Below are 15,402 nucleotides of genomic sequence, written 5' to 3' on the forward strand. Positions count from 1 at the left end.
ATCAGAAAAATCAAGCAGCTAAAATGCACCAATAATGATTATGTGTTTTGCATTTGTTCCCCAGCATGCATTCAGGGGGTTTAAATGGGTGTAATTCCTAATTAGACATGTTTAATAATAATCACAAAGTTCGGTAAGCAGGTTGCGTTATGTGACCATGTGTTTTGACTTTTTGCGTTAGTTCATTTGCGCCGTGAGTGGGAAAGGTTGTTTGGATTGGGTCATACATAAAATGCTGTGTTGTGAACACTTCAAAGTGCAATTCATGGTCATTAACCTGAATTGCTCCTGTTATCTCATTAATGTGATGGTCTTTTTTTTGTTAACTCCACTGCGATTCTCTTCTTTTATCATTATCAAATATGGACACTGATGGAGAGTTTGCAATTACTGAATTCAAAGGAAGAAGGTCTTTTTTCCCTTCTCTTCTTTTTTGACTCATATTGAGTTCATCAAAATGGACAACACTTGTCTATTTTGAAGTGCAATATCACTGGGTTTCCTTCTGATCCGATGCGGACTAAAATTTAGGCTGGTATTGGCGAAACCAATAGTTTGTGCAAATGTATCTAATGTGCCTGCTATAATTTAAAAAGTTGTGTATTTCCAATAACAGTGTAAAGAATACAGTTATACGTTTATTATTATATAGTTGTTATTATTATTATTGTATTTATTATCTTATATTATTTATTATCGTTGTTATTATTATTATAATTTGCTATCATGTTTTATTTCAAACTCTGACGTATAGCGCCGTAGTGGCGTGAATAACAATATAGCCAAGATAATGAAACAGAAAAAAAACAGAGGACAAATAATACAAGTAACATATAAACAAACATTGACATAAATGAATAAATAAGAAGTGGTAGAATAAAAAATATTCAGTTACATGAACATGTTAGCGTGAAAATACTGAACATGTAAACAAAAGCACTCAACATTGACACATCGCCTAATTCACAAGTTTAGGCATTTTTTTAAACTGTGTTTGTTAGGAACTGATCAAGGAGGTGACCCCAGGATGCAGAGACAGCAGGCAAGGTAGAGTTCCAAAAAGGGAAAAATTGAATTAGTTCAAAAAGTGTAACAAAAGGCAATGGGGCAGAAGTGCACACCAGGTTCCTCAGTGGTCGGCAGGGGAAAAGGCCAGGGCTCATTGAGCACAGCATAAAGTCCAACACAGAATCCTCTTTACCTCAGGAAGGCTAGGAAACAAACACAAAGAGGTGAGGGATTATAGGACTAAGGATAGACAACGTACCAGGACTGACAAGGTGAAGCTGGCGCATGAACGTGGGAGGTTCAGGAGACAATAACCGGCAAGACCAAGCTGTCAGTGACGTGCTTAAATACTCATAGGTTGAAATTGGTTGCAGGTGTGCTTTAGTGTCCGCCCCTAGCTGGAGACTAATGAGCTGAAGGAAACAGACATCACAATAAAGGAGAAGGCAGGGAAATGATATAACACAACAGTGTTTCTGTTAATCATACACATTATCTAAAGCTTAGTGTCCAAACCACGACTGCAGTCTGCCGAAGTGTTCAGTTCGGCCCGCTAGAAAAGTTTAACAAGAAGGTTGGCCCGCGGTGTATTTTTGCCTACATTTATTCTCCTACGAACTGATTTGGTAGGATATTGGAAAGATGTTGCCGCCCTCGTGTGGAAGACAATGGATTCATTAGTTTATGACCCCAGGTGTATTTTCAATTGTGGTGAGCACAGCATCATTTTATATAACCCGATCCAAACAACTTTTTGATTTGGTTTGATCTGAAAGTTTGTAAATCAAAAAGTTTGCGCACAGAAGTGCGTAACTCGAGGTTCTGCTGTACTTTTTGTTTTTTTAAAGCAGTCAACAACTTTTTTTTGGTCCTACTTCTACAAGTAGAGTGCAGCCGTGTGGGAAACACTGATAGCGTTCCAAGGCTTTTCTTGTCAGCAACCTGTAGTTCAGCCATGTTGAATAGTAAACATGTGATGTTGCTAGGGGTGTAACGGTAAAGAAAAATTTCGGTTTGGTACGTACCTTGGTTTAGAACTCACGGTTCGGTTCATTTTCCGTACAGTAAGAAAACAATAAAATATACATTTTTGGGTTATTTATCTAACAAATTTGCTAAAGCTTTTCACCAAAAATATTTTTCTTAGTGGAATATTTGATGTGAAGTAATGGGAACATTGGAGAGGTCAATAATTCATAATAACATTGATTTTGATTCAGTATTATGTTTTGAGCAATGACAGTTTGAAAGAAAAAAACAGCTTTGTTTTATTAGTCAACATTGCAACTTTTTTTTAATTACATTTAACCTTTAAGCTTTTTTATTTATTTTAATAGTATTTTTTGTCACCGATGTCCCACTGGGTGTGAGTTTTCCTTGCCCTTATGTGGGCCTACCGAGGATGTCGTAGTGGTTTGTGCAGCCCTTTGAGACACTAGTGATTTAGGGCTATATAAGTAAACATTGATTGATTGATTGATTTTTAGAATGTACCGTGGGCATTTAAAACATTAGCCGTGGGTCGCAAATGGCCTCCAGGGGACACTTTTGACAGCCCTGCTATAGATAATAAAAAATTAAATCTGATAAATATATGGGTAAAAAACAGAGCCTGGCGACGCATGCGCATTCATCATAACTCTCTCGCTCTCTCTGTCTCTGCCCCTCCCTCACGAATGCTGCTGTGCGCACAATTTGTTTAGTTTTTAACCCCTTCTTAACCCTGAACGTACATTGAAAATACAAACCCCCTTTCCATATGAGTTGGGAAATTGTTAGATGTAAATATAAACGGAATACAATGATTTGCAAATCCTTTTCAACCCATATTCAGTTGAATGCACTACAAAGACAAGATGTTTGATGTTCAAACCATAAACTTTATTTTTTTTTGTAAATATATTTAACTTTGAATTTCTTGGCTGCAACACGTGCCAAAGTAGTTGGGAAAGGGCATGTTCACCACTGTGTTACATCACCTTTTCTTTTAAAAACACTCAATAAACGTTTTGGGAACTGAGGAAACTAATTGTTGAAACTTTGAAAGTGGAATTCTTTCTCATTCTTGTTTTATGTAGAGCTTCAGTCGTTCAACAGTCCGGGGTCTCAACTGTCGTATTTTACGCTTCATAATGCGCCACACTTTTTCGATGGGAGACATGTCTCGACTGCAGACGGGCCAGGAAAGTACCCGCACTATTTTACTAAGAAACCACGCTGTTGTAACACGTGGCTTGGCATTGTCTTGCTGAAATAAGCAGGGGCATCCATGATAACATTGGTTGGATGACAACATATGTTGCTCCAAAAACTGTATGGACCATTCAGCATTAATGGTGCCTTCACAGATGTGTAAGTTACCCATGCCTTGGGAACTAATGCACCCCCATTCCATCACAGATGCTGGCTTTTGAACTTTGCGCCTATAACAATCCGGATGGTTATTTTCCTCTTTGTTCCGGAGGACACCACGTCTACAGTTTCCAAATATAATTTGAAATGTGAACTTGTCAGACCACAGAACACTTTTCCACTTTGCATAAGTCCATTTTAGATGAGCTCAGGCCCAGCGAAGCCAGCGGCGTTCCTTGGTGTTGTTTATAAATGGGTTTTGCAGAGTTTTAACTTGAACTTACAGATGTAGCAACCAACTGTAGTTACTGACAGTGGTTTTATGAAGTGTTCCTGAGCCCATGTGGTGATATCTTCTACACACTGATGTCGGTTTTTGATGCAGTACCGCCTGAGGGGTCAAAGGTCCATAATATCATTGCTTACTTGCAGTGATTTCTCCAGATTCTCTGAACCTTTTAATGATTTTACGGACCGTAGATGGTAAAATCCCTAAATTCCTTGCAATAACTCGTTGAAAAATGTTGTTCTAAAACTGTTCAAATTTGCTTACAAATTGGTGACCCTCACCCCATCCTTGTTTGTGAATTACTTAGCATTTCATGGAAGCTTTTTTTATACCCAATCATGGCCCCCACCTGTTCCCAATTAGCCTGCACACCTGTGAGATGTTCCAAATAAGTGTTTGATGAGTATTTCTCAACTTTATCAGTATTTATTGCCACATTTCTCAACTTCTTTGTCACGTGTTGCCGGCATCAAATTCTAAAGTTAATGATTATTTGCAGAAAAAAAAATGTTTATCAGTTTGAACATCAAATATGTTGTCTTTGTAGCATATTCAACTGAATATGGGTTGAAAATGATTTGCAAATCATTGTATTCCGTTTATATTTACATCTAACACAATTTCCCAACTCATATGGAAACGGGGTTTGTACATGCAACTCTAACTCAAAATGCCGGAAATTTGAAGCATATAAGGAACTCCACCCTGACAGCTCTGCAAAAGAGGACATGTCCGCTGAAAAGAGGAGGTATGGTCAGTCTATCCTAGCTCGTTAGCTGCTAGCATGCCGTGTGTTGTGCTTCGGTGTGCATTGTTTACACAACGTGCGGTACGCTACTTAACATGTCCGTGTGGAAACTGGTTCGGTACACCTCCGAACCGAACCGGAACCCCCGTATCGAAACGGTTCAATACAAATACACGTACCGTTACACCCCTAGATGTCGCTAAACAAATAAGCCATGACCACTAATAAGTAACACAGAATCATATTGGATCTTGTTTTAGTGTGCAACTGTACCTAATAAGGCAGCTGGTGTGTTTATTAACAATCGCCAAATAGTACAAGGTAGTTTTGTTTTAGTATTGTTCTCGTAAATAAGCATTGTGTGTGATTCGGTGATGCTTGGATTTGTTCGGAGTCTTGCATCTGACCCGGTCTCTCTCCTGTCTCCAGAATGGCCAGTGCAGCAGGCTCTGGTCCCGGCTTGAGTAGTCGACTCAGGAACATGTCCTCTCCCGCCCTGCATTACTATTACAGCAACAGGAAGAAGAACTCAGGGTTGCCCCTCTATTTATTTTTTATTTTTTGCTAGATTTGTTAGTTTTTGTTAGCTTGGTTGTGGTTGCAGTTTGCATGTGCCGTGTCAGGAAAGAGCAGACCTTGATGTTGCATTTCAAGTATGGAACGCGTACAGTTGGCGGATCCTGTTCAGCTCCAACCAACTGGGGTGGTTTTCATTAATACCATAATAGTAATTTGTTATACTAACATGCACAAAGGTCCCGCTAGCTCAGGGGTGTCAAACTCAAATACAGAGTGGGCCAAAATTTTAAACGGAACAAAGCCGCGGGCCAAGGTTGCACAAATTAACCTTTTAATAGGACCCAAACAAGTTTTACATTGAATATTGAACAAGCAATGGTTATATAACTTTAGTGTCATGCAAAATCCAGTTCCAAACAATAATAATAATAATTTAAAAAATATCAATGGCATATCAAATAACCTTTAAATAAAAATGTTATGCCTTTTTTTCTATTTGCAATCTTCTGAGATAAATATCACATTTTTTCTACAGGCTAGTAAAAAATTTGAGAATAAAATAACAATAATGAATGAACCAAACATTCAAGCCTTGAAGTAGCAAGAGAAAATGCATGAATGAAACATTAATTATTGGTCAGTTTGCTGGAAGTTTCCCGGAAGAGTTAGTGCTGCAAAGGGTTCTGGGTATTTGTTCTGTTGTGTAACGGTGCGTATGTTCACCCGAAATGTGTTTCTCATTCTTGTTTGGTGTGGGTTCACAATGTGGCGCATATTTGTAACAGTGCTAAAGTTGTTTATACGGCCACCCTCAGTGTGACCTGTATGGCTGTTGACCAAGTATGCCTTGCATTCACGTGTGTGTGTGTGTGTGTGTGTGTGTGTGTGTGTGTGTGTGTGTGTGTGTGTGTGTGTGTGTGTGTGTGTGTTTGTGTGTAAAAGCCACAAATATTATGTGACATGCTGTTAGTATGGAGGAAAAGCGGACGTGACGACAGGTTGCCTTAAATGCACGCCCCCAATATAGTCGTCCAGGTGGAAATCGGTAGAAATTCGGGAGAATGGTTGCCCCGGGAGATTTTCGGGAGGGGCACTGAACTTCGGGAGTCTACCGGGAAAATTAGGAGATTTGGCAAGTATGAGTATTAGCGGTGAATGCGGTGTTATTGCGGCACCGACGCTGTATAACACCGGCGGGCCAGCTCTAATGCTAAATTGATATTGCCTCGAGGGCCAAATTAAATTACACGGCGGGCCAGATTTGGCCCGCAGGCCAGAGTTTGATACCCATGCGCTAGCTGCATTAGATTGTCTCCGTGGTTACGCTGCTGTGTTTGTGACCGCAGTTTTTAAAGGTCCCCTATTATGCAAAAGTAACTATCGCATTCTTCGGACCAAAGAGCGCAATGGTATATAAGTGGCACCCACTAAATTTTAGGGGAAATTTTTTTGTTCCACTTATGGATCAAAAAGTGTATTTTGTGTGAGGCCATGTGTATATGTCAAAAGTGGATAAAACACACAACAGCGTTTCTTGGAGACCAACACAACTCATTTGCATTAAAGATACAGACACATAAAACAGCGTGCTCCCATGAGTGCTTACTAAAAGCCCTTTTAAACCATCTATATCCCAGCAGCTAGGCTAGGGGTCACCAACCTTTTTGAAACCAAGAGCTACTTCTTGGGTACTGATTAATGCGAAGGGCTACCAGTTTGATACACACTTAATAAATTGCCAGAAATAGCCAATTTGCTCAATTTACCTTTAATAAATAAATCTATATATATATAAAGAAATGTGTATTTCTGTCTGTCATTCCGTCGTACAATTTTTTTTTTTCCTTTTACGGAAGGTTTTTTGTAGAGAATAAATGATGAAAGAAACACTTAGTTGAATGTTTTAAAAGAAGAGAAAACAGGAAAAAAAAGAAAATTTAATTTTGAAACATACTTTATCTTCAATTTCGACTCTTTAAAATTCAAAATTCAACTGAAAAAAAGAAGAAAAAAAACTACTTAATTCGAATCTTTTTGAAAAATTTTTTAAAAAAGTTCATGGAACATCATTAGTAATTTTTCCTGATTAAGATTAATTTCTGAATTTTGATGACATGTTTTAAATAGGTTAAAATCCAATCTGCAATTTGTTAGAATATATAACAAATTGGACCAAGCTATATTTCCAACAAAGACAAATCATTATTTCTTCTAGATTTTCCAGAATTTGTTTTTTTAGATAAATTCAAAAGACTTTCAAATAAGATTAAACTTTGATTCTACAGATTTTTCTAGATTTGCCAGAATCATTTTTTTAAATTTGAATTTTAATCATAATAAGTTTGAAAAAATATTTCACAAATATTCTTCGTCGAAAAAACCGAAGCTAAAATGAAGAATTAAATCAAAATGTAGTTATTATTCTTTACGATTAAAAACATTTATTTACTTGAACATTGATTTAAATTGTCAGGAAAGAATAGGAAGGGAATTTAAAAGGTAAAAAGGTATATGTGTTTAAAAATCCTAAAATCATTTTTAAGGTTGTATTTTTTTCTCTAAAATTGTCTTTCTGAAAGTCATAAGAGGCAAAGTAAAAACAATAAATTAATTTAAACAAGTGAAGACCAAGTCTTCAAAATATTTTCTTGAAATTTTTAATTTTATTTGAGTTTTGTCTCTCTTAGAATTAAAAATGTTGAGCAGCTTGCTAGTAAATAAATAAAATGTAAAAAAAAATGCTGCTATTTGAGCTAATTTTAGAACAGGCCAGCGGGCTACTCATGTGGTCCTTACGGGCTACCTGGTCCCCGCGGGCACTGCGTTGGTGACCCCTGATCTAGGCTAACACATTTCGTATTTTGGTACCTATGACACTGAAAAAAATAATAATACATGGGACCTTTGAATTAAGCTTAAGCTATTTCCTGTGTCAACGAAACCAAGCACATTGTGTGTGTGTCAACCGGTGATTTTGTCAAGTTGTATCGTATTGGTGTAAAAAGCATTCAACTCATGTTTGTGTTCCCTAAATATGTGGTGGATGAGTGAATTCATATTCCAAGCTGAACACTTTTTGACTGTAACAGCATTAACGGAATTGATGAAGACGTGTGCTTTGTTTTTGTCTTTTTTTACTAACCCTAACATCCGACTTTCAGGTGTGCTCTTCAACCTGACGCCAAGTGGAGCACCGCCTACTTTAATGACACAGTTCTTATCAATGTTTTAACGCCATTTTGTGTGTTTGTGTGTGCGAGCCAGGGTGGATCAGATCCTCGGAAAAGGCCAAGTCCCCGTGGATAAAAAGCTGAGGGACAAACTGAACCCGGATGGAGATCCTCACGAGGGCATGAGCATGCTGGGCCGCGTGTGTAAGGTGGAGAGGCAGGTAAGGAACATCAATGCATTAATTTTCTACCGCTTGTCCCTTTTGGGGTTGCGGGGAACAATTTGGGAAAAATATTATTGCACAGAACTTCAGTTAAGTTGCATCAAAACATTCACTCAGAGCATTTAATTTATTTATTTTTTATGTTTTTTTTTTTTTGCTAGACTGCGTATATTTGTTTTTTTTTTGCATTGGTTAACCTTTTTTTACACCTAAAATAAATGCGCACATGAATCATATTAAGCCATTTTATCATTTAAATCAGTGATCCCCAACCTTTTTGTTGTTGCCGACCGGTCAACGCTTGACACTTTGTCCCTCGGCCAGGCGGGGGGCGGGGGGGATTTTTTTCTTTTTTTTTTCTTTCCTTTTGTCATGAAAAAGGGAGGTTTTTGTCATGAAAAATTGAGGGGTTTTTTGGGTCGGTGCACTAATTGTAAGTGTATCTTGTGTTTTTTATGTTGTTTTAATAAAAAAATATATTTTTTTTTTTTTTTTTTTTTTTTAATCAAAAAATAATTAAAATTAATAAAACATTCTTCTGCGGCTCGGTGGTTGAGGACCACTGATTTAAATAGAGTTACAGACATCAATTATTTTAGTATTTGAGTACTTAATCGATTAGTTTGTTCAATTTATCGGATAAAACACATTTTATAGTTTTAGTGCGTATTTTAGGGAAAATAGTTAGAATTATTTTTTTTCTGCTTGCTATAGCTTTTTTATTCTTTTTTTTTTTTTAATAAATGAACATAACATTAAAAATTATTTTTTACAATTTTGCAGTAATGTATTCATAAAAATATAAAGACTCACGACACAAATCACGACACTCCCACGCCACCGCTCTCATGTGCGCTCTAATGCAGCGGTCGTGCGGAAACTACGTCCGTGTACATAAAGTTCCCTGCTCTCCATGCGGCCCGAGGTTTATCACATTTGTATAAGTTTTAGTCATTAAACCAAGGGTGTCCAAAGTGTGACCCGCAGTTTGTTTTTTTTATTCGCTCGTGACATATTCTAAAGACAAACTAAAAATATCCCTTAAAGAGAACATTACACCCAAAAACTAGGATGTATAAATTGCATGTGAATGCTAAAATCTGAAGAGTACGGATGTAAAATTAGCTTAAAAAGTTAGCATGCTAACATCCCACAGGTGAACAGGCTAATTGGGCTAATTGATGCGGCCCTCGCTAAAAAAAAGTTTGGACACACCTGCTTTAACTGAATCAAAGCTTTATTATAATCGATAAATCGCTGCAGCGCTATAAAAACAAACTACTAAGCAATTGCTAATGTACATAAAATATTTATTGTCCTTTGTTGCGTCTGGCCAGTATTCCCTCTCAGGGAATTAAAGTTATTTCGATGACATATATGCTGAGTAAGAAGGACCATCAAGACAGAGTAGGAATATTAACAAGTTTTACTGAAGCTTCAGGAGACCAGCCCACATCAATACAGTCATACCGTCATCTCGGGATGGTCTAACATTCAAACGGAAAGAAACTACCTCTTGAATCGGAAAGCAGTCCCCAAAGAGAGGAATGCCTCCCCCTTCCCCAACACTGATGAGATAAGGAGGGGGATGCATCCTTTTCACATTCCAATGCCTAAAACATGAATAAAGAAAGAACTCCATCCATCCATCATCTTCCGCTTATCCGAGGTCGGGTCGCGGGGGCAACAGCCTAAGCAGGGAAACCCAGACTTCCCTCTCCCCAGCCACTTCGTCTAGCTCTTCCCGGGGGATAAATGCATTTTCCACACCTTGTACAAGCATACACAGTTCACCAGGTCAACAAAATTTTGGGTAATGGATTCTCTCCTCAGTGCAAAACAGAAAAATAATAAGAAAATGTAAAAATGTCTCCTCAGCACGACACATCGACAAAGAAAAAACCACAATTAAAATGTTTTGGATTTTAATGCCAACATAACACATCAACACTGCTAAAGTTTGACTTCATTTATTCGACTTTTATTTGTCAGAGTTTGAAGAATTGTGAGACTTTCTGCTCGCAGGTGTCCTCCATCGAGTCCAAGCTGGATTCTTTGCTGGATGTTTACCGCCAAGTCCTGCAGAAAGGTCCCTCTGGTCTCGCTCTGTCCTCGCTGCCACTTTTCGAACTGGACCGGCACCGCAGCGCCGACTACCAGGCCTCCATCATGGACATGGACCCGCCCTCGCCGCACGGCAGCGGGAGCGACCATGGCGCAAACCCCCGGGGACTACGGCTCATCTTGGCGCCCGCCGACGACGACGGCCCCCCGGACTCGGCCCCTCCGTCCTACCCCCCGTCCACCGCCTCGCTCTCCCCGTCGCCCCTGTTGCCCCCCGACAGCCCTTACCCCACCCGGGTCACCCCAAACGGCACCAGGAGAGCGCACTTCCCCGACCTGCCCCCTCCGCCCCCTCCCTCGGGGGGTTTTACCCTCCAGTTGCCCCCGGTGATGCACCCCTCCCACCTGCGCTGCCCGGCTGATCCCGACCCAGATGATGTAACAGATATAGTGCTGGCACACCGGGGGGGCCCCGGCCCCTCTGTCGTCGTGGGACCCCAGCCAGGCTTGGAGAGCGCCCAGCTCCGGGAGAAACCCGGCGCCAAATCCGAGGCGGCCTGGAGGAGACACATGAGCCTGGAGGTGGACCCTCTCTTGCTGCTTTCGCCCAGCCCCGATGGGACGCCCCCGGACTGGGGGTGCGCCCTCGGGAAGTCCCTCTCCATGCACAATCTCACCCAGCCTTCCAGCCACCGGGCCACGCCGTACGATGACCTCAGCGACTGGGACGCAAGAGAACTCTTTATCAGTGAGCGCAAACTGCAGGGGCCCGGCCCCCATCAGCATTTGGGTTTCCTGGCCCAGGACCCCCACAGGGGCCCTGCACACCTGTCGCACACTGTGGACGAGGCTGCTGCTCTCGCCGAGGAAACGTCAGACCTCCTCAGTCGGTCGCCACATGTGCAACTGGGCTGACCACGCACACACACACACACACACACACACACACACACACACACACACACACACACACACACACACACACACACACACACACACACACACAGTCACTGTATGCCATTCATGAGGAGGCCACTTGACAGGAAATTAGCTTGTTTTCCTTGAATGTACAAACTTTTTATCATACAGTGGAACCTCCATTTACAAACTTCATGGGTGAATCTAAAAGTTTGCTCAGTGAATCAAAGTTCCCCTTGCGAAACAATATCAATGTGAATACATGGTTCCTACTTCGACAAAAGTCTCTATTTTAGTGAAGGTTTGGCCACTTTGAACACAATATAAAGTCCTATACTGTACTGGATAGAATACCTCCTTAATGCGCTGCATACACACAGAAGTCCCTTTGGTGCCCTCACAAAAGATCAGAAACCATAAAAATCCTTAACTTTGAAAAACATATAATAAACAATTTAAAAAGTAAAAGCTGATGAGAAAGTAGCAGACAAACAGGGAGAGAAAGAAAAGGTTGGGAAGACGGGCCGTGTGTATGTGTGTGCACGCTTGAATGAGGCGCTGCTGAAAGAGAAGAGATCGTTTCCTCCCTTGTGAAATAAGTCTGCTTTGGCATCTTTTTCCAAAAAAGTCCGGTCTCATCACAATTAAAACTTTCTGTCGAACGAAGCCTGCTTTGGGGATTCTTCAATACTTATAGGTGCCATTAATATTCTCCTTGCAAATACCATATATTCCGGACTATAGAGCACATCAGGATATAAGCTGCACCCACTAAATTTTAGAAGAAAATTGTTTTCCCCAGTATATTAGCCGCACCAAACTATATACGTTGCGAAATGAGTTGTTTACATACCTTAATTGTTTGCAAACGGTGCCTGTAATGTGGCAGTAAAACGGCTGATCAAACAAAACAGAAGTCATCGTCATGGACCCACGAGCTGCGGAAACTAGCTCTCCAAATAGCTAAACAGACTCAATAACCCGACTGACGACATTATGGCCGTTAAGAGAAAAAAATCCATAAATTAGCCGCAACGTTCTAAAAGCCGCAGGGTTGGAAATGTAGGAAAAAAGTAGCGGCCTATAGTCCGGAACTTACAGTAGAGTTTGTTTGGTTTTTTGAACTCCACAGCCATTCCTTTCTTCTTTCCACGTTGGTCTGTTGAGTTTTGGGGACTTATATGAGTTAGCAATATAGACAAAACCTGTCACTGAGAGGTGACTGTGGAAGACTCTGCCTCCCCAAACATGCGCCGCCCTGCTTTTTGTCTGCAGGGGTGACACAAAATCAAAGACTGGATGAAGGGTTCGTACACATACTTGCCAACCATGAGACCTCCAAATTCGGGAGATGGGGAGGGGGGGGTTAGGGGTTGAGGTGGGCGGGGATTGGTGTATATTGTAGCGTCCCGTAAGAGTTAGTGCTGCAAGGGATTCTGGGTATTTGTTCTGTTGTGTTTATGTAGTGCTACGGTGCGGATGTTCTCCCGAAATGTGTTTGTCATTCTTGTTTGGTGTGCGTTCACAGTGCAGCGCATATTTTTAACAGTGTTAAAGTTGTTTATACAGCCACCCTCAGTGTGACCTGTATGGCTGTTGGCAAGTATGCGTTGCATTCACTTGTGTGTGTGTAAATCCACTTTTAATATGTAATTTGGCCGGCACGCTGCTTGTATGGAGGAAAAGCGGACGTGACGACAGGTTGCAAAGGCTAAAGGCAGTGCTTTTAAGGCACGCCCCCAATATTGTTGTCCGGGTAGAAATCGAGAGAATTTCGGGAGATTGGAGATTTTCGGGAGAGGCGCTGAACTTCGGTAGTCTTCCAGGAAAATCGGGAGGGTTGGCAAGTATGTTCCTACATTGTTTGCACATTTAGCTTAATCTGAAAGTTCGTAAAAACCACCAAGTTTGCAAATAGAAGGGGTTGGTAAATCGAGGTTCCACTGTATTTCATCAACTTTGATTTTGTGAGCATTACGTATGAAACATGAAAGTCAGTAATACACTAAATAGATGAAAATGTGCATCTAAACTAGATTTGCAAAATTATTTAATACTAAAAAAATGACGCTTCATTAACCTCATGTCATCCTTTAGCTTGTACTTTAGTCTTTTGACCAAATTATGACGCGGCGAGCAACGGAACAAATGCATGAAAAATGATAGTCAGGTATGTTATTATTAAAGCCTGTTGTGATGGGACGTAAGGAAAACAAAAAAAAAAATAGTCATGGACGCATGTCACGATCATCTCAGTGTGTTTGTTTACCGTACAAGTGACGGCCGCTTGCTCGGAGACTAAACGGCGGAGGAGTTTGAGGGATGCCGCATGTCTGTTAGTTACTGCATGCCCTACAACGATATATTCCGACGTTCATCAACACACAATTGAATTTCACCGCAAAGCTTTTCCGACAACCCCTTTCATTGGGTGCTGTTGCCATCATAATGCTGTACTATATATGAATAATACATGGGTTGCAGGGGGCTGAAAGCGATGTGTCAGCTGGAATTTCATATCTCACTGTGACATAACCGAGTCAAATGTCTAGCTTCTTATGCATGAACACTTGAAATATTGCCACTCGCGGCGCTGACTGAGGACGTGGCGTCAAACATAGCGAGGAAGAAACCACGCCCCTTTTTGGTTGCACAATGTCCTGAAGTTTTATTGCAAAGTTGCTTCCTGGGTTTTTCAGTATTTTTCTTGAGCAGCGGTTCTCAAACTTTTTTCTCCAAGTACCACCGGCATTGAAATTTAGTGGCCTAGTAGGCTTAAGTATTTGTTAAAAACAAGGCATAGATTTTATTTAACATGTTTAATATTTTCTGCCACTGTAACCTTACACACAGTTTGAACAGTAACACTATGTTTGAATAATTCATTAAGTGATTCTTTGGCACACCACTAGATGGCGCCCGCTTGCCACAGTTTGAGAATCACTGTTCTAGAGTGCCTATAAAGTGTTTTGCCATCACGAGAGTCTTAAATGTGTTTTAAAGCAGGGGTCTTCAACGTTGTCCCTACTTATATTGTCCTTTATTAAATGGTGTTATTAAACTGGTCCTAAAGGTACTTTGTTATTGTGCCATACTAAGATATTCAAATAATATAGTAGAGACTTAGATTGAGACAAACTTTATTGATCCACAAGGGAAATTGTTCCACACAGGAGCTCAGTTACAAAGGATGGAAAGGATAATGCAGGTCTAAAGTAGACTTAACATGTACTATAGAAGCAATATAAAATACAACACATATATAATATTTACATATACAATATATAATATATACCAATATAGTATATTATATATTGCTATCGCTAATTGCTTGCTGGCAACTGGAGCACTAATCGCGAGCTATCTTCAATGCTAACATGAATATAACAGTTATAGTTATTCATGTTTTTATTTTAAACTACACGTTTCCACGTTTCCATGACCGAAAGTATAAGATCACGGGTACAAGCGGCCGAAATAAGTTTCCTCCGCCGTGTGGCGGGGCTCTCCCTTAGAGATAGGGTGAGAAGCTCTGTCATCCGGGAGGAACTCAAAGTAAATCCGCTGCTCCTCCACATCGAGAGGAGCCAGATGAGGTGGTTCGGGCATCTGGTCAGGATGCCACCCGAACGCCTCCCGAGGGAGGTGTTTAGGGTACGTCCAACCGGTAGGAGGCCACAGGGAAGACCCAGGACACATTGGGAAGACTATGTCTCCCGGCTGGCCTGGGAACGCCTCGGGATCCCCCGGGAAGAGCTAGACGAAGTGGCTGGGGAAAGGGAAGTCTGGGCTTCCCTGCTTAGGCTGCTGCCCCCGCGACCCGACCTCGGATAAGCGGAAGAAGATGGATGGATGGACGTTTCCACTACAGAGGGGCCCAGTCAAATATTAAGACTGAATGAGCAATCTCACTCTTGATTTTAATCGTTTTCAATTATTATATCCAACCTACTTACAGTTTAACATGATATATTTGTCAAATGATATGAAAGATTGTTTTGATCACAAAGATTATCAAGGCTAATAAAAAATAAGTATATTCACAAAAACTGATGAAAAATAACATCCATCCCATCCATTTTCTACCGCTTATTCCCTTTTGAGGTCACG

The 15,402-nt window shown here is 40.6% G+C and overlaps 1 protein-coding gene across 2 annotated transcripts in view; it reads left to right on the forward strand.

The window, feature by feature from the left end:
• Nucleotides 1–12,644, forward strand: part of LOC133559502 (potassium voltage-gated channel subfamily KQT member 5-like) — a 241,718-nt gene extending 229,074 nt beyond the window's left edge. Inside the window, exons 15-17 of one of the 2 annotated variants that reach the window (XM_061911321.1) lie at nucleotides 4,827–4,931; nucleotides 8,181–8,307; nucleotides 10,336–12,644. In XM_061911321.1, coding sequence (XP_061767305.1) covers nucleotides 4,827–4,931; nucleotides 8,181–8,307; nucleotides 10,336–11,289 — 1,186 coding nt within the window. In that variant the 3' untranslated portion in view covers nucleotides 11,290–12,644. The remainder of the gene's footprint in view (nucleotides 1–4,826; nucleotides 4,932–8,180; nucleotides 8,308–10,335) is intronic. The other variant, XM_061911322.1, reaches the window with a different exon arrangement.
• The last annotated feature ends 2,758 nt before the right edge of the window (nucleotides 12,645–15,402 follow it).

Source organism: Nerophis ophidion, linkage group LG09, assembly GCF_033978795.1.
Source record: "Nerophis ophidion isolate RoL-2023_Sa linkage group LG09, RoL_Noph_v1.0, whole genome shotgun sequence".
Classification (NCBI taxonomy): Eukaryota; Metazoa; Chordata; class Actinopteri; order Syngnathiformes; family Syngnathidae; genus Nerophis; species Nerophis ophidion.